Below are 18,679 nucleotides of genomic sequence, written 5' to 3' on the forward strand. Positions count from 1 at the left end.
CATTCTGAAAAGCAGGTCCATTTGGACCCCTCCCTGCTCAAACAGCCCTTCATCGGTTCTTGGTCCTGCAGGAAAAAGGAAACTGGCACATGCAGTCTTTTTTCTTCTGCCTTTTCTGCCTTTCCTGCCAATCCTCCTTTACCTATTACTGTGCATCCCCCAGTTCTGTGCTGCTCTGGTCCCTCTGCTTTGTGGCACTGCAGCTGACTCGGCAGCCTCTGTCCACAATACCATGTCAGCCCAAAGTCAGTCTCTTTAGGAGGTGTTCCCTGACTTCCCTACTTTTTGTCTATTCTCTAGACATGTTTCCTCAACTGTAACATCTCTGAAGTCAGAACAAGTGGTGGCTTGTTCAGAGTTTATTGGCAGCACTTTTATTCCTTTTTTAATGGCAGATATAATGAAGGTATGCCATAAAATCAGTGGCATTAAATTTGATGTGAAGGAAGTGGAGTGTAAGAGAATTTCAGGGCAGTCCTGTAAAGAAAGTAAGTGTGAAAACTTGAAGTTCATGGGGAAATAATATCTGTCACTTTCCCCATAGGCCTCACTGTTGCATTTGTTTAATATATAAATTGCAATACTTTAAGAAAAGGTTTGTTTCATTTCTAAGATTTCCTTATTCATTGCAGCTTATGGAAGATAACCTTCTGCAAATGATAGAAGATTGTGTATGTGTTGGGACAGGCAGTTGGTTTGGGGACTCAGGAGATATTCCAGAAGGAAATTTGTCATAGGGACACATATGATAAGCCTCTCAGATACTGTGTAGGTTTGATTTTTCAAAGGCATTACAAAATAATACAGGAAGGTAGTACTGATTTCAGATAAGATTCGGCAGGTTCAGTTGCCCTGAGGGAATAAAGGAGTGTGTGGTGTTCATTTGTATAAACATAGAGTGTCTATAAGTGTTCTACAATAGATTCTGATATCTTGTCCTTACATGTTTTGTAATAGTCTTAGTGAACTTTTGTTTTCTATTATTCTCATTGGAACCAGTTGGGGTTCATGGAAGTGGTCTGATTCTTTTCTTAGAGCAGTGGTCGGTAAACCGAGGCTCATGAGCCATTTGCAGCTCTTTGGCCCCTTGAGTGTGTCTCTTCCACAAAATACCACTTGTGGTCGTGCATGTACAGTGCTATCAAAACTATGTGGCCCATGCACAGAAGTCGGTTTTTGGCCTTGCCGAGTCTATTTTGAAGAAGTGGTTCTAATGCTGAGCCACACTCAAGGGGCCAAAGAGCCACATGTGGCTCACAAGCTGCAGTTTGCCGACCACTGCCTTAGAAGTTATCCTTGTACAAGAATAGCATACACTTTCACAACATTCTTACTTGTTCCTGTATTGTGATTTTATTTTTGTTTGTTTTAATACTTTCTTGTTAAAACTTTTAGTCAAAACACTGATGATTCTATATTTTAATCCTCTCAATTTTTAGTAATTCTTTTTTTTTTAAATAAATCTTTATTGCTCAAATTATTACAATTGTTTCTCCTCCTTCCCCCCCCTTCCCATAGCTCCCTTCCACCTGGTTCCGCCCCTTCCTCTGCCCTTATCCTCCCCCCCCCCCCCCCCCCCCGCCATTGTCCTCATCCATAGGACAATTTTTAACCTAGTCTCTTTCTGCACCCCCACACCCCCTTCCCCCTGATAATTATCAATCCCCACTCCCTTTCTTTGCCCCTGATTATATTCACTAGTTTATTCTGTTTTTCAGATTTTTAATTCACTTGATCTTCTTCCTCTTCTTAAATAATATCTTTCAGCATTTCATATATCAATAATACTGGTTTGGTGGTGATGAACTCCTTTAACTTTTTCTTTTCTATGAAACTCTTTATCTGCCCTTCAATTCTGAATGATAACTTTGCTGGATACTGTAATCTTGGTTGTAGGTTCTCGCTTATTTATCACTTTGAATATTTCTTGCCACTCCCTCTGGCCTGCATAGTTTCTGTTGAGAAATCATCTGATAGTCATATGGGTGCTCCCTTATAGGTAACCAACTGCTTTTCTCTTGCTGCTTGTAAGATCCTCTTTTTGTCTTTTGCCCTTGGCATTTTAATTATGATGTGTCTTGGAATGTTCCTTTTTGGATTCCTCTTATTTGAGGTTCTGTACGCTTCCTATACTTGTAAGTCTATTTCTTTCACCAGGTGAGGGAAGTTTTCTGATATTATTTCTTCAAGTATATTTCAGTATTTTGCACTCTCTCTTCTTCTGGCACCCCCATAATTCTAATGTTGGTACGCTTGAAGTTGTCCCAGAGGCTCCTTACACTACCTTCAGTTTTCTGGATTCTCTTTTCTTCTTGCTTCTCCAGAGGAGTGTCTTTTAGGTTTTTGACCTGATTCTTGTGTACCTCCATTCTGCTGTTGGATCTCTGCATAATATTTTCCAATTTAGTCAGTTTATGTTTAATTTTTAGTTGGGTCTCATGAAATTTATCGGCCTTTTCTAGGATATTCTTGAATAACCTTAAAACCGTGGTTTTGAGCTCTATATCCTCCATCTCTTTCGTTTGAGATCTATTTCCTTGTCTTGGCATTTTCGCTGCTTCCAAGAGTTGGCTTTGTGTATTTGGTGTCCTATATGGCCTAGTGGGTCAGCCTCCTCAGTTACCTGAGGTAGACACTCTTGGTGCTCCCCTTTGTGGACTGCATGTACAGCCTTGTTGTAGCTAAGTCTTTATTGTTGAGATCCCTGGGAGGAATTGACCTTAAGGCCAGTTGGGGTTCATGGAAGTGGTTGGATGTGGGTATCAGCTGTGTCTACTCTGGGATACCTTCTGTATTGGAGACAGTCTTATAGGATCAGACTTGCAAAATTTTAGAAGCCTCTGTGCTCAGCTTGGATAGGGCGGAGTCTCGAGGCTGAGCTGACAGTATTGGCTTCCCGTCAGCCCTGCCCTTGTGCGCTCGCCTGAGTTTCCGCCTGACCATCCTGATTCCCCGTGCAAGAGCGTGGGTGCCACAGGAGCTCGCCCGAAATTGGGTTGGGTCTCTGTAGTCTGGAGCTTCTGACTCCTTCCATTATGGAGAGGCCTCGGCAACCTCCGCGGTCGGACCTCTACTAGTACTTGCGATTTTAGACCCTGCTCACTGCGGCTCCCAGCTCCCCCGTCTCCCAGTCTCTGAGTCTCTGGGTGCCTTTCTCTACAGTCCGGATTCCACCCGTATGAGCCTGGGTCCATGGGGTTTCAGCCAGGGTTGGGGTTCAGTACAGTCAGAAGGGTTCAGTGCAATCGTTAATTCCTCCCCTCTCTCCAGCCAGCCAGGCATTCGGCTGCACTTCCTCTCTGCGCGCCAGCGTCTCCCTACCTCAGTGCTCTGCGGCTCTTAATCAGATCCGTGAGTTTCTCTCCTTTCTAGCTGTAGATTTCCCACTCTGCCAGCTTTCCTGTGTTTTTGGATGAAGTGCGTTCTGATTTTAGTTGTTGTTTTTTAAATTGTTGGGTGAGGCGGCAGCTTAGGTACTTACCTAGGCCACCATCTTGGTTCCTCTCTCTAGTAATTCTTAATCTTTTTAGTAATACTCATATAAGAAGCTCTAATATTTCTTGAGGCATGTATATCTTTGGAGGTGATTCCCATAATTGGGAGATTCTAGAGCTGAAACCAGATACAAAATGGGTACGGTCACCTGTCACTACTTGAGCCAAATTAAGCAGAGACAAGGTTGAATCATGTATGAGTGCTTATTCTAATAATGCCATCAGTATGGGAGAGTAGCAGGTCATCCTGAAAATTCTGCTTGAGCATCTCTTGCTAGCCAGCTGATTATATATGGATAAGGAAGAAGGGCTACCTGCAAGGAGTAAGCGGGCAGAATAAGGGCGACAAGGTCTGTGGTCCCTATGTCCCCTCCCAGGATCTTGAAATCCAATAACAAGGTAGTTAATTTTCTATGATGTGAAAACCCAGGTCGGCCCATTCCTGGGACAGGATAATAGTCAGCATTTCAGAGGCAAACTCCCAGAAGGGGTCAGGGTCCAGGCTCAGCAACCAAATCAAAGCATTTCCTTGGTTTGTTCTCAAAATGTATTCTCTTTTCTGAATAATGGACCCAACCAGGCTCCAAGGCGGCTCTTATTTTTTATAGCCTTGTCTTTCTTCTTGTAGCACATCCTCCAGTTTCCCAGGGTCTGTAAGAAAGCCCTTTATTTATAGTTAGTAAGGTGAAGTGAATAATCTTTAAACAATTGTGGTACCATTCCTATTACTTACCCTTCCCCCTAACAAAACCTCTGCACAAACCTATTGTTGGGTACCCAGCAAGGGCTAAGTGTCGCCTATGGAATTTGCTGCCTGTGTAGAAAGTGTTCTCAGATCTTTATAGCCAATGAGAAATCATGTCATCATACCTACATGTGGTAGAGCAAGCCTGACTAGATGCATAATTATTTAGTATTGAAATAATGTAAGGGAAACATGCACATGTACACACGCATGCACAGATACACATGCATGCACATGCAAACCAAGTGTATAGTATCAGGAAGGAAGTTAAAACTTAGTGCTTTTTATAGCTCCCCATATTTCTTTTGTTATGTTTCACCTGTGGATACTTATTTCAAGTAAGTCAAAAGTGATCATGCATTCTCCACGTTGTGCCCAGCAGATGTAGTCTGCAGTTGTTATGTGGGCACTCCCAGTGTGCTGGTTTAGCCTCAAGTATAGTCAGGTGCCCCATACTCTGTGTATGTCCAGAGCCTGTGAATGAGTCCATCTAATGGCCTGCAGGCATTTGCTCTCAAGAGTACCCTCAGGCTGGTTTATCATTTTAGCGAGGATAGGACTTCAATTAAACACAAACTAGCAACAATTCACAGGGATGGAAACTAGTGCATCTGCATTTGGGAGGTGTGCTTAGGTGGTGAAGGAAGGGCAAAGGCTCCTCAGATAGTAAACTGGATTTGTACTTAACACCTTTTTGTATTATTTATTTATTTATTTATTCCTTTTTATTGAATTTACTGGGGGTGACACTGGTTAACAAAATATACAGGTTTCAGGTGCACATCATCTGTGCATTCGCCACCCCAAGTTAAGTCTGCATCTATCACCATTTATCCTCCATATACCCTTCTTGACCTCCCTCCACTGCCCTCCCACCCTCCACCTTTTACCCTGGCAATCATCACCCCACTGTTGTCATTGTCAATGAGTTTTTCCTTTTTCTTTTTTGCTTAAGCCCTCTACCCTCCCAACCCAACAGCTGTGTCCAAGGTGACATTCTTGATTCCTAGAGGCTCAGGATTTCATCTCTTTGTAGGAAACCTTGCTGTCTTCTACAATGACCTACTCGATAAATATGTTGATTGATTAGTATATACCCTTAAAACTAGGTATTCAGGAAAGAAAATGCAAAGTTCAATGATAAAATGGTCATGAAAAAGCTTCTTAGGGTTCCTTGTCATCCATGTACATTTCAGGCTGAGGACCTCTGTTTTGATAAACACTATGGTCTCCATCTCTGAGATAGGACAGTATTTTGTATTGTGATATTATCAGCCTTCATGAAGGAGAGGGTGTTGAAAGCCTCCTAGACAGAAACCCGGCTTTATTCCTCAGGACCTATCAGGGAGAGGAATTGTTTCCATGCTAATAATGCTTCTAGCATATTTTGTCATGTATCTTAATGCTGTGATGGTTATTACTATTTATATTTGAACCTATACTATGGACCTTTGTGTGTCTGCACCTTGCAGGTCTGCTCAGGTTAGAAATCAGTAGTCCTATTATTTGTTAATTATATTAAATTAATGGATGTGTACAAGTTTTATAAGATTTGCTAATTGATATTTTATTTAGTTAATTACATTATAATTGAAATTTTATTCTGTTAATTACACCTACATTTACTTTGTTCGCATACCATAATTTAAGTGGGTATATATTTTGCTTTGTTAACCAAGTTCAGATCTCTGTTGTGCAGGTTACATATTCTTAATATGTTGGTTGGTGGAAGGATGGGATCGTGACACAGAGGGCTAGTCCTTGGTGACCTGTAAGGGGTTGGCATATAGTCATGTAACATTTTTGTTGCATCTTTTGTTTTCACAGTGAGAGAAAAACGCAAGAGTCTCTTCATTAACCATGTAAGTGAAATTGTGCCTGTGTCCTTCAGAATGACTGTATAGTCAAGAGAACTTAAATAACTGTGTCTGGGATGAGTGAAAAGGTTTCATGCATTTTGTTGATACTTGGGAGAATGTGAAGAATATGGCAGTGTCCTTATGGTTTGCAATTGGACAAGCATGGCTGGTATTTATCCAATGTCTCAAATGTTTTTCCAGAAGCCACAGACTGATGTTATTTATGGGAAGATGTGTGAATAATACCACAGCAAACACCACATGGGCCCAAATGAAAGCTACTTCTTTTGAATTTCTGATCCTTTTTTTCTTCTATCCCTACCCAAGATTACTCTTTCTTTGTAACTCAGTTTCATTTGACTAAACACATAATTGTTTTCTATGAGGCTATATTTTTCTATAACTTACCTTCTCCTAATTATTGTTTATTAAGTTCAATAGTGCCTGAATGTCCTTTTTATTCTCAAAGAATGATACACTTGACAATACTTTAATTTTAAAGAGTTTTAAAAGCTTTGTTCTAGACTTTTGGCCATTCTGAGCGGTATATTCCTCCCCTTCTTCCAGGCATAAAGCGTTTCATTAAGATCATTTATCCTTCTTTCTTGAGCAGCATGTATGGCTGGCTGGTTCCATGTGCACTCCCCTTCTCCTCCACTCGCACCCACCATAGTGCTCCAGCTTGCACTCCTGTGAAGTGTGGAGGGTGGAGTTCAGGAACGTTATAGCCATCCCTTTCTGTCCGTCTACATACGTGCCTCTCTTTAGAAAAAACTCTATGGGGTATGGAATGATGAAGGAGGTAAATTACCAAAATAAGTAAGCTATAAATTCTCATACTGAAAACCAAGAATGAGTATTTGACCTTACAAGGGTTTGTCTAAGGATTTCTAGACAATCTGCATTTAAGTATTTATAGATCTTGAAGTACTTGGCATCGAAGCTGTGTGTTAGAAAGTCTTAAAGCTGTAATATTATCTTCCCTGCCCTTTGAAAATGTAGACAAAATACCATTGCGAAGAAATTAATAAGCTAATTATTAATTTAATAATTAAACTAACTTAATTATTACTTTAACATGCAAACTAATTATAGCACCATATAAACAAGTCAGTGTTATTGCCCATTAGAATATAGATAAATTCTATTTAATTCTCCAAGTTCTGTATCAGAGCTGATGAAAGTCTTTCTGATATTTTGAGTATGGATATAGTTTTTCATAAATAATGAAGACCAGAATTCCCAGGATGGAGTGTATTCTGTTCTGCTTCACTTGAGAATCCTGCTTTAGAGCGCTTATTTCTGCCTACTATGTTTGAAAGGGGAAGGAGCAGATTTCTGGTAAAATGGGATCTTTTCTGTTTATACCCTTCACTTGGTCAGTCAGAGAAGTCAATGAATGTAGTAAGCTTGATCCAGGAACTGAAATGTAAATTTTTTTATTTATTTTTTATTTCATGAGAGAAAGGGAGGAAGGAAGGGAATGCAGGGTGTAGCTGGGGAAGACAGGAGAGGGAGAGGAAGAGAGACATCAATTTGTTGTTCCATTTATTTATGCATTCATTCATTGATTCTTTTTAAAATATATATATTGATATATTTATTTATATTTTTACAGAGAGGAAGAGAGAGGGATAGAGAGCTGGAAACATCGTTAAGAGAGAAACATCGACCAGCTGCCTCCTGCATACCCCCTACTGGGGATATGCCTGCAACCAATGTACATGCCCTTGACGGGAATCGAACCTGGGACCTTTCAGTCCGCAGACTGACGCTCTATCCACTGAGCCAGACTGGTTTAGGCCATTCATTGATTCTTGTATGTGCACTGACGGGGGTTCAAACCTGCAACCATTGTGTATCAGGATGACGCTCTAACCAACTACTTGGCCAGGACAAGAAATTTAAAAATTTTAAACCTTGCGCCCTAGCCTGTTTGGCTCAGTGGATAATGCATCGGGTTTGATTCCGGTCAAGGGCATATGCCTGGGTTGTGGACTCAATCCCCAGTAGCAGCATGCAGGAGCTGCCGATCAATGATTCTGTCTCATCATTGATGTTTCTATCTCTCTTTCTTCCTTCCTCTCTGAAATCAATAAAAATATATACTTTAAAAAAAATTCTAAACCTTGCTTTTGCCTCTTTGGGAGATTTATTTTTAATTTATTGAGCAATCGCTATGTAGCTATGTTAGTACCAATAAAGTGTGCTTGGAGGGTGTGAAAGAAGCTTCAGTTAAGGTTTTAATCTCAGTAAGATTTTAAAACTTAGTAAAGTTAAGGAATCCAACTTTTACTTTAAAGTCATCTCAAGCTTACAGGAACGTTGCAACAATAATAGAGTACAGGATTTTCACACCTCACTAAGAAACCTTAGATATTTTGGTTCCCACACCATTAATTTGTCTTGACACAGTGGATGTTGATATGGGGGTGCTGTTTTGTTATATCCTCTCTTCTTAATTTTTTCCCCCAGAATGTCTAAAAATTATAATGCTATACATTTGATGTAGTCCCATTTGTTTATTTTCTCCTTAGTCTCTCTTGCCCTACGATCTGTGTCTGTAAAGATATTGCTACTTCATATGTCTGCAATTTTGCTGCCTATGGAATCTTGTAGGATTTTTATGGTTTCCCATCTTACATTCAAGTTCTTTAGTCATTTTCAGTTTGTTTTATGTATGGTATAACTTGGTTATCTGGTTTCATTTTTTTGCATGTATCTGACCAAATTCCCAGCACCGTTTATTAAAGAGGCTGTTTTGACTCCTTTTTATGCTCTTACCTTCTTTGTCAAATATTACCGTATTTTTCAGACCATAAGACGCACTTTTTTCCCCCAGAAGTGGGGGGGAAAAGTCCCTGCGTCTTATGGTCCAAATATAGCCTACACATATACTTAAAAAAAAAAGTTTTTTTACTTGCCCGGCTCTTGTGTGGTCTCTGGGTGCTTGCCCGGCTCTAAAATGGTTCTAAATGCTGCTGTTTACTTTACAGGGTTGATTACATATGTTTATGACTGTGATGTTGGGTTTTAATGCACATAAAATATTTTAGGACACTATTTGTTTCAGAATTTTTTTCTTCATTTCCCTTCTCTAAAAACTGGTGCGTCTTATGGTCCGGAGCATCTTATGGCCCGAAAAATACGGTAATTGAGTATAATCGCTTGGGTCAGTTTCTGGGTCCACTATTCTGTTCCATTGGTCTATATGTCTGTTCTTGTGCCAGTACTAGGCAGTTTTGAGAACCGTGGCTTGGTAATATAGTTTGATTTCTGGTATTGTGATCCCTCCAACTTTGTTGTTCTTTCTCAGGACAGCTGTGGCTATTTTTTTATTTTTTATTTTTATTCCAGATGAATTTTTGAAGAGTTTTTTCTAGAGCTTTGAAATATGCCATTGGTATTTTAATAGGTATTACATTGAATCTATAGATTGCTTTAGGTAGTATGGACATTTTAATGATGTTGATTCCACCAATCCATGTACATATTAGTTCTTCCATTTATTTATGTCTTCCTCTATTTCTTTTTTCAATGTCCTGTAGTTTTCTGAGTACAGGTCATATATGTCCTTGGTTAAGTTTATTCCTAGGTATCTTAATTTTTTGGTGCAATAGTAAATGGGATTTTTTTTTTTCATTTCTCTTTCTGTGAATTCATTATTGGCATATAAAAAGGCCATAGATTTCTAATTAATTTTGTATCCTGCAACATTGCCAAATTCATTTATTAGGTCTAGTAGTCTTTTGATAGTGTCTTTGGGTTTTCTATGTATAGTATATGTCATCTGCAAATAAGGACAATTTTACTTCTTCTTTTCTAGTTTGGATGTCTTTTATTTCTTTTTGTCTGATCTCTATGGCTAGTACCTAGTTCTGTGTTGAACAGGAGTGGTGAATGTGGGCATCCTTGTCTTGTTACTGTTCTTAGGGGAAATGGGGTTTAGTTTTTGCCTATTGAGTATGATGTTGGCTGTATGTTTGTCATATAGGGCAGCGTTTTTCAACCGCTGTTCCGAGGCACACTAGTGTGCCGCGAGATGTTGCCTGGTGTGCCGTAGGTGCAGACGAGACAAGAATTTTATAATTTTTCACTATTTTGTTTACTTAATATTTCATAATAAAGTAATTATAAAATACTTTCTTTGTGTTTATTTGATTCCTATTCAAGAGAATTACTTTATATATAGTCAATATAGGCACAGAGTTAAATTTTTTAACATTTTCTAATGGTGGTGTGCCTCATGATTTTTTTTATGAAACAAGTGTGCCTTTGCCCAAAAAAGGTTGAAAAACACTGATATAGGGCTTTTATTATGTTGAGGTATGACCCCTCTATTCCCACTTTGCTGAGAGATTTTATCAAGAAAGGGTGTTGGATTTTGTCAAACGCTTTATCTGCATCAATTGATATGATTATGTGATTTTTGTCTCTCAGTTTGTTTATGTCATGTATCACATTTATTTATTTGCAGATGTATCATCCTTGCATCCCTGGAATAAATCTCACTGGGTCATGGTGTATGATCTTTCTAATGTATTGCTGAATCAGATTTGCTAGAATTTTGTTGATGATTTTAGCATCTGTGTTCGTCAAGGATATTGGCCTGTTCTCTTCCCCCGCCCTCCCTCCCTCCCCCCCTCCCCCCCTCCCTCCCTCCCTCCCCCTCTCTCTCTCTCTCTCTCTCTCTTCCTCTCTTCTCCTCCCCTCCCCTCCCCTCCCCTCCCCTCCCCCTCCCCCTCCCCCTCCCCCCTCCCCTCCCTCTCCCTCTCTTGTGGTGTCTTTATCTGGTTTTGGGATTAGGTAATGCTGGCTTCATAGAAAGAGCTTGGGAGTGTGTCTTCCTCTTGAATTTTTTGGCATAGTCTGAGAAGGATAGGTTTTAATTCTTTGAATGCTTGGTAGAACTCTCCTGTAAAGCGGTCCAGACCAGGGCTTTTGTTGCTGGGTTTTTTATCTCTGTTTCAATTTATTCGGTAATTAGCAGCCTATTCAGATTTTTTTATTCTTCTTGGTTGAGTTTTGGGAGCTTGTATTTTTCTAAGAATATGTCCATTTCATCTAGGTTGTCCTTTTTGTTGGAATAGAATTGGTCCTAGTATCTTTTCATAATTGTTTGTATTTCTGTGGGATCGGTTGTTACTACACATCTTTCATTTCTGATTTTGTTTATTTGAGTCCTCTCTTTTTGCTTCTTGGTGAGCCTGGCTAGAGGTTATAATGCTATTCATTTTAAAATGTTGATACAGATGTCAGTTTCTTGAGTGTCTGGTTACATCTGTGGAAGGCTTTTCCTTGTCTCATGCTTTCCTATTACACTTCATTCTATCACTCTTGTTATGAGGCACAAATAGAGCGTAATATAAATTGTGGAATTATTTGGAAAACTATTAAAATACATTGTCCTTGTTAAGGCACCCAAGGGAAGGTCACTGAACTGATTTGATGACTTGTCCTACAAAATGCCTGTTCTCAGTGGGAGTTCCTGTGTTTGAAGCCCTTGTCTTTTGTGTGTGGTCTGAGGATTTTATCTCTGAATCAGCCAGCACAGATTCTTGAACAAGGTACCTGATCTGAGACTCTGCTGTGAGAAGGAGCAGTTCTAATTTGACCTCATCTGTGGCTTCCCTGTCCCTTCGTTTTTTGCTGAGAGTAGAGGGACCCATCTTTTCCTCATGTGAGCTCAATAGGCCTTTTATGGACGCCTCACCCTTCTCACTATGTCATTTTATTTTTTGCTTTATTGCTCCCTTAACTTCTCAGTTTTCAACTTCATCACCTTTCTTAGGGACTTCTAGAGCAGAGAAAGGAAAGAGAAAAAATCAGTCTGAGAAGCAACAAGGACTTTGTCAGAAAAGCCCTCTAAGAATCAGACTCTTCTACCCTTACTTATTAAGTAAAGGCTTTAATCAGATCATCTGTGTTATACTTTGTTCTTTTACTTAATATATGCTATTAACTTTTATTTGGAAAAATTTCAAATTTATGGAACAGTTTAATAATAATATAGAAGTTTCCCATTTATTCTTTACCTAGATTCACCAGTGTTTTATCATTTTTACCTCATTATCTGATCACATTTCTTATATTATTTTTTTCTGAATTGTTTGGAGTAATTTGCCTTTATTCTGCACTTTACTTCCCAATCTCTTCACTGTATTTCATAAGACAAGGATATTTTCTGTGTAAACACAATATTATCAATGTTATCAAAATCAAGAGTTTAACATTGATACTTTTTTTTTAATTGTTCATATTCGTTGTTTAAATTAAGTGGTCCCATAATGTCCTGTGTAGCATGATATTCTCTGGTACTGGCTTTTTTATATGATTTTTATTTCAGAGAGGAAAGGAGAGGGAGAGAGAGACAGAAATATCAATGCTCTCCCCAGACAGGGGATGGAGCCCTCAACCCGGGTATATGCCCTGACGAGGAATTGAACCGTGATTTCCTGGTTCAACCACTGAGCCACATTGGCCGGGTATCTGGTGCTGGTTTTAATTCAGGATCACATCTGGCATTTAGTTGATGTGCTCCTAGGTCTCCTTTAATCTCGAGAGACCCTTAAACTTTCTCTTTCATGCTGTTGACATTGTTAAAGAATGCAAGGCCAGGTGTTTTTGTTAATAGAATGTTTCTCATAGCTAATCAGTGGCAGAGCTACGTCCTGAACTCTAGACTTTCTGACTCCAACCATGTTCTAGCTCATCTTGTCTTGGAATGTGTTGTCCATATTAATTAATTCCCTGCAGAGAACCAGCCAGTGCTCCACTGAGGTGTGTCCTAAGCATGTCAGCATTTCACTGACCAGTGGCATGGGTCCTTGCTATGTTCTCCCTTGCTTCTGTTTGCCAGCTTGACATGGCATGCTCCTTTCTGCTGAGGCTGTGCTGTCATGACCAGCTCAAAGACCAGCTTGCCTCTGGAGGCAAGCTTCCTATGTGATGGCTGTTGTGTGGGCCAAAAAGGCACTCTGGTCCCTGGATGAAGCTGTTAGTGTTTGCCGATTCAAGAAATTTATCCAGTCTATCTTCAAGAGACTTGGAGTCTAAATCCTAGAGAGAACAGAGATGAATAAGCTGAAAATGGCAGCGGAGATTGATCAGTGCTGCAGAAGTCACAAAAGCCTGAGAGCATCTGGGAGGACACTCAGCCCAGGTGGCAGGAAGGAGTCCTGAGCAAGGGCTGTCAACAAGGTTCTAGGATGAGTGGGGTCAGAGAAGGTAAAGGGCCTTTGGGGTATTATATGAAAAGATCCGGGAGAACATGGCATAAGTGAAGAACTATAGGTATAAACATATTGATTTGGTGTCACACAATTATCCCTTTTGAGCTCTGTTGTCTTAGATTTGACCTTAGGAACATTACTTCATTTCTCTGGACTCTTGACTTGTCTGTTAAATGGGAATTCTACTTACCTTCCTATGGGTTTGTGAGTTGTAAATGAATACACGTATTCAGAACACTATTTATTTATTTATTTTTTAGTGGTGTAGATTTCAGATCAAGAGGTTTACATTCTATCAATCATGTAGTTCTGGCTTTCAACAAATAACTTAATGCCCAGATGATATTTTAGAGTGATGACACCCGCTGAAAATGAAGATCTTTTATAATTTAATACTTGCAATTTTAATTCAATTTAGAAGTAAGAGTTTAAAAGTTGAGTTGGCATATCCTGGCAAAGTGGGGGCTTTGGCACACCAGTCCTTAGTGTTTGGAGGCTCAGGCTGACTTATATCTGGGCAATCCCAAACCAGGACTGGCCAGCCCCTCAGCAGGGCTGATTTCAAGTTAATCTTCTGAACCTTAGGGACTTTGTGCCTAGGGTTGTTCCTGCCCTAACTCAGGATGGTAGTTTCTTAGATTGTGAAGGGATGTAGTGTGTGCTAACTAGAATGCATTACTTAGCTCCACTCCTTGGCTCTGTTCACATTTTAGTCATGAAGAAATCTGTGTCAGAATAGTTGAAACTATACAATAATAGAAGTGAATTATTATTGTCCTTTGCTTCTTTGGGGGGATTATTCCCAAAGTTATATTGTATCTCCAAACATCTGTTAGTTAATAAATTATTTGTGTTAAACATATCTGTTGAAGTTTTGTTTGTAGTAGATTTTACACTAGTAGGGAAAGTTTTATAAGAACTTTTTAAAAACTTACTCCCCATATTAATAGCTATTATTAGTTTCTGATTTTTAGTGTGTCTTACATGATTTTAATGTAATTATTTTAAGAGCTTAAAAAAAGAAAAAAAAATGTTAGTGCCTTAGGGTGTCTTAATGAGAATATTGTGATGAATTAGATAGGTATGAAAATGCCATATTAAAATTGACATCCAAGTTGTAACTTCAATTTACAAGCCTTCCTTACATAGTGCACAGACACATTATTTGAAGATCATCCATTGATACTCTTGCAAAGTATCAGATAATCTTCCCTTTAAAAGATAACTTTGCCATAACAAAATAAAACTTTTTTTTTTTTTAAACATCACCTCTTGAAATTCAAGCAGATTAACCAGGAGTTTCTAAATTAACGTTGGCTGCATTTTCCATAGCCCCTAAATACTTTTACCCCAAGAATAGAGTGCCGTGGAGCTGTGCATAAAACCAGGACATTCCCTTAATTAAAGGCTTTTGTTAATGTGATTAGCAGGCTACTTGTTTAACACAGGCTCCAGGGCAGGTGATTTTTATGGACTCTGCACTCTGATGCTTGATAGCAAGATTACTGTTCTTCCTATGAGGGAGGTTTGAGTGGTGACTTCTATATGTGGAAGAACAAGGAATTTCATTGTAAGGAGAAAGTGTTTTTATATTGTTCGTGCTTGATAGTATTCACATTTCTTGCTAAGACATTTTTCCTTTGTGATCTGGTCTGAAGTTTAAGGGGATGATATTCTTTGGAAGAATTTTGAGCCCTGATTAATTGTTATTGTCTTGTCACCATTGTTTTTCCAGCATCCTCCAGGACAAATAGCAAGGAAGTACAGCTCCTGCTCCACTATTTTCCTAGATGATAGCACAGTCAGTCAACCAAACCTCAAGTATACAATTAAATGGTGGGTATACAGATTTTTGCTTAAATGAATTCTTTTTTATTCCTAATTGGTTGGTTGTGAGGTCTGGTAGGAGGAGGACACTGACTATGAAAAATCTTATTAAAAAGTGATTTTGGTAGTTAAAATGTGGGGTGTTCAAAATATTTGTTAATATTACCAGTTAGATAGAAATACCAAAATTTGAAATTATTTTAAATGTAGATTAAAGCATATTTTTTATTTTTGTGCATACTTTCTACCTTCCCACTTTTTATTAAGGCTATCCTTGCACGACTCTGCTAATATTTTACCTTCAAAATAAAATGGGATTCCACTTTAAGACTTGGGCTACAGTAGAAAGCAGGCCTGACATAATTGAAAGTATCCTTGCTCACAATCAATATCTGAGTTCTGACCTCGGCTCTGTTACCGAGGGGTGAGGGTTTGGATAAGACTTCTTTTGGGGATCATATTTTCAAGTGGGGTTTAAGGGAAGAAGGTGAATCTTGATATAAAATCCTTCCCGTTGGGCTTTAGTTTTTATATTTAAAAATGGGAGGTAAGAAGGAAGGAACACTGATTTTTCCTGTAATGTTCCCACTAGCATTTTGATAACAAGAGATCACAGAGATTCTGATGTGCCAGGATCTGTGGTCTTCAGCTCATCCATAAAAAACCTGGGGTATTTTACCTCCGTACTTAAGAAAATACACATTTAACAATAGTGCATAGTGGTGTTTGAGGTAAGTGTTTACATTGCTAAATAGGAAGTATTCTATCTCAGTGTGCAGGTTTTTAGGCTTAGAAGCCCCGTTCTGAATGTTGCCACATGCACAGCCTCAATCAAGCAGTGGGGACTATCATGGTCTTCTGTGGACAGGGTTCACTCCACGAGGAAGGTGGAAGTTTGTTCACTTGGAGAGAGACTGCCTTCTCTGCTGCGGGGTTGGTATTTCCAGGTTCTAAATGGAAATGTGGCTTCTTTCATTACCTTGGTGTTAAGGGCGTGGTAAATGAGAGTGGGCATAAACCCCAAAAGTCAGCTACTATAGATGGGAAGAGGTGTGACTATGAGCCACTTCTTTCCCTGAGCCTTCTTTCCTTATTGCTGGGAAATGGGAAGTATAGCGTTTCCTAGAGTAAATGATGAGCAGTTGTGGAGAGGAGTGGAAAGCCCTGAACATCCACACACTATGTGGCTGTTGGCATCTGCTCAAGCTTTGGAGCCCAAAGCGAAAGCCACTAACTCCCTTTAATCCTGGAATCATCTTCATGGGGAGAGCAAGGCAGAGGAGTGGGACAGCCTCCCCTTTAGGGCCAGTGGGAACTCCTGGGATGTACAGATGGATCTGAATCAGTTGCTCAGTGGTTCATCCTAGGATGACTTAAAATCGCCACTGGTTGTAACATGGATACTTAGGAGTGGGCAAGGAAACTGGGTGACAATTTAATATTTTAGTGACAAGTCTGGGAGGTGCAATCACTTAAGTTACAACTATGCATCATTTAAATCAGTGGAATCCGCTCTGGCTGTGCCTGGGAGTCACCTGGGAGATTAAAAACACACTGACGTTTGATGTCTCACCACACAGATCCAATGTATGGATTTTTAACCCCGCTTGGAGATTCTACCCTGTTTCCCCAAAAATAAGACAGTGTCTTATATTAATTTTTGCTCCAAAGATGTGCTAGGTCTTATTTTCAGGGGATGTCTTATTTTTCTATGAAGAAGAATACGGTACATATTTATTGTTAAATGAAAATAAAGGAAATGTATTACCTGTATACGGTATGGTAGTACGGTAGTTGTCAACACAAACCAGACAAACTGTGAATCCTACAGTATCAAGAATTTACTCAGTTATTCAGTGACAATCATGTCATCATCTTCGGAACATCATCATAACAATCCAATTCCTGAATTTCCTGGTGAATTTCTTGTGACTCTATTTCTTTTAGAATCAGTGGACCAAATCTCTCATGTTTAGCCTGGGAAGGGGGGTGGGGGCTTATTTTTGGGGGGATGCCTTATATTTCACTCAGAAGGAAACCTGTAAGTAGGTTTTATTTTCGGGGAAACACGGTAATAGGCAGCCAAGGTTAAGGGCCCCTGATATAAGTGGTCAGCTGTTTTCTTCTCCCTAAAGTTCCCTTGAAAGTCTTAAATAAAATATTTTAAGTAAACTGTAGGTTAATTCAGTTAAGAGAAAGAAACTGAAAAGCTAGACCAGTTAAGAAGGCTGACTTGAGACAAAGCAGTGTGGATACTGTGGCTTCCCTGATCCAAAAGACATTTTCTCTGCACCACCCAAATTTCATATTCTTTTAGTCAGTAGCTTAATTGTTTTAAAAAGTGCCCTGTTTTAAAAAATGTACATGTTGGACCTTGGAGCCCTGAAAATACAAGGGGGTAGGGAAGATGCTATGTCTGAATGCTATCATCTTCTAAAATTTTTCTTAAACCCTATCATATTCCTGTCTTGCCTCCCTCCCCCTAGACATTTGGTTACACACTCACTAATACAATAGTAGTTTAACTTCATTGTGGACATGTTGAGCATTTGTGGGCTGAACTTGCTTCTTGAAAACTAAGTATTCTTTTGTTTCTTTGAGAAAATTCTTTTGTTTCTTTGAAAAAAAAACCAATTTATATTCTTATTTTTAAAAGAAAATTCTGTAAATTGGCGAAATACCAAAATGAGCAAACACATTTACAAATTTTATTTTACTGAGTGGGGGGAGGGTTGGGTGCTATTCCAACAATGAAAGAAAAGCCTAAAGATAAAAAGTTTGGGCCCTCTCTCTGTTCATTCCCCCCCCCCCCAGGCGTGTGTGTTTTTTTCCTCTTTAATATTTTTATAAATTGATAGAGAGAGAGAGAGAGAGAGAGAGAGAGAGAGAGAGAGAGAGAGAGAGAAGCATTGATCTGCTAGAGAGAGCGAGAGAGAGAGAGAAGGGAGAGGGGGAGAGAGAGAGAGAGAAGCATTTGATCTGCTGCCTCCTGCAAGGCATGTGCCCTGACCAGGAATTGAGCCCACCATCTCTTGGTGCATGGGATGACGCTCAACCAACTGAGCCATACCATCCCGGCCATAGGCATGATTTCTTGTTGGAGAATTTTGTTTTCCTATCTTTCCCCTAAATACCAACAGCTATGATCTAAAGTTAGTATTCACCAACCATTCCCTCTCCCAAATTCTATAAGGAGCAAAGGGATGATGATCAAGGAAAAGGTGTTGGGGGAGGGGGCACATTTACACAACTGGCAAGTAGTGCATGGCCCTGGGCCTTTGAGCATCAGAGAGCACTATTTACCCACCTGTCTTTATCTCTGTGGTTCAGCACTTCTTGATTTTTAGATGTCTTAGGATCCTCACATGCTTTGTTGATTTAGTTCTAGGTAAGAAGTAAGACAAGTACAGTGCCAATTATTACAATCTATTCTGTTTTCTTGGTCAAGAAAATAGCATTTCTTTCCTCTTAGTTACGTGGCAAAAGCATTTAAGTAAAACCTTTGATCCAAATATACTTCTG

At 39.4% G+C, this 18,679-nt stretch overlaps 1 protein-coding gene across 2 annotated transcripts in view; it reads left to right on the plus strand.

Moving 5' to 3' along the window:
• The window catches only part of CCNY (cyclin Y), a 137,579-nt gene that overhangs the window by 70,779 nt on the left and 48,121 nt on the right, over positions 1–18,679 (plus strand). For both annotated transcript variants that reach the window (XM_036454909.2, XM_036454912.2), the window contains 2 exons: positions 6,067–6,101; positions 15,066–15,166. In XM_036454909.2, coding sequence (XP_036310802.1) covers positions 6,067–6,101; positions 15,066–15,166 — 136 coding nt within the window. The remainder of the gene's footprint in view (positions 1–6,066; positions 6,102–15,065; positions 15,167–18,679) is intronic.

The sequence above is a fragment of the Pipistrellus kuhlii genome, unplaced genomic scaffold (assembly GCF_014108245.1).
Source record: "Pipistrellus kuhlii isolate mPipKuh1 unplaced genomic scaffold, mPipKuh1.p scaffold_m20_p_1, whole genome shotgun sequence".
Lineage (NCBI taxonomy): Eukaryota > Metazoa > Chordata > Mammalia > Chiroptera > Vespertilionidae > Pipistrellus > Pipistrellus kuhlii.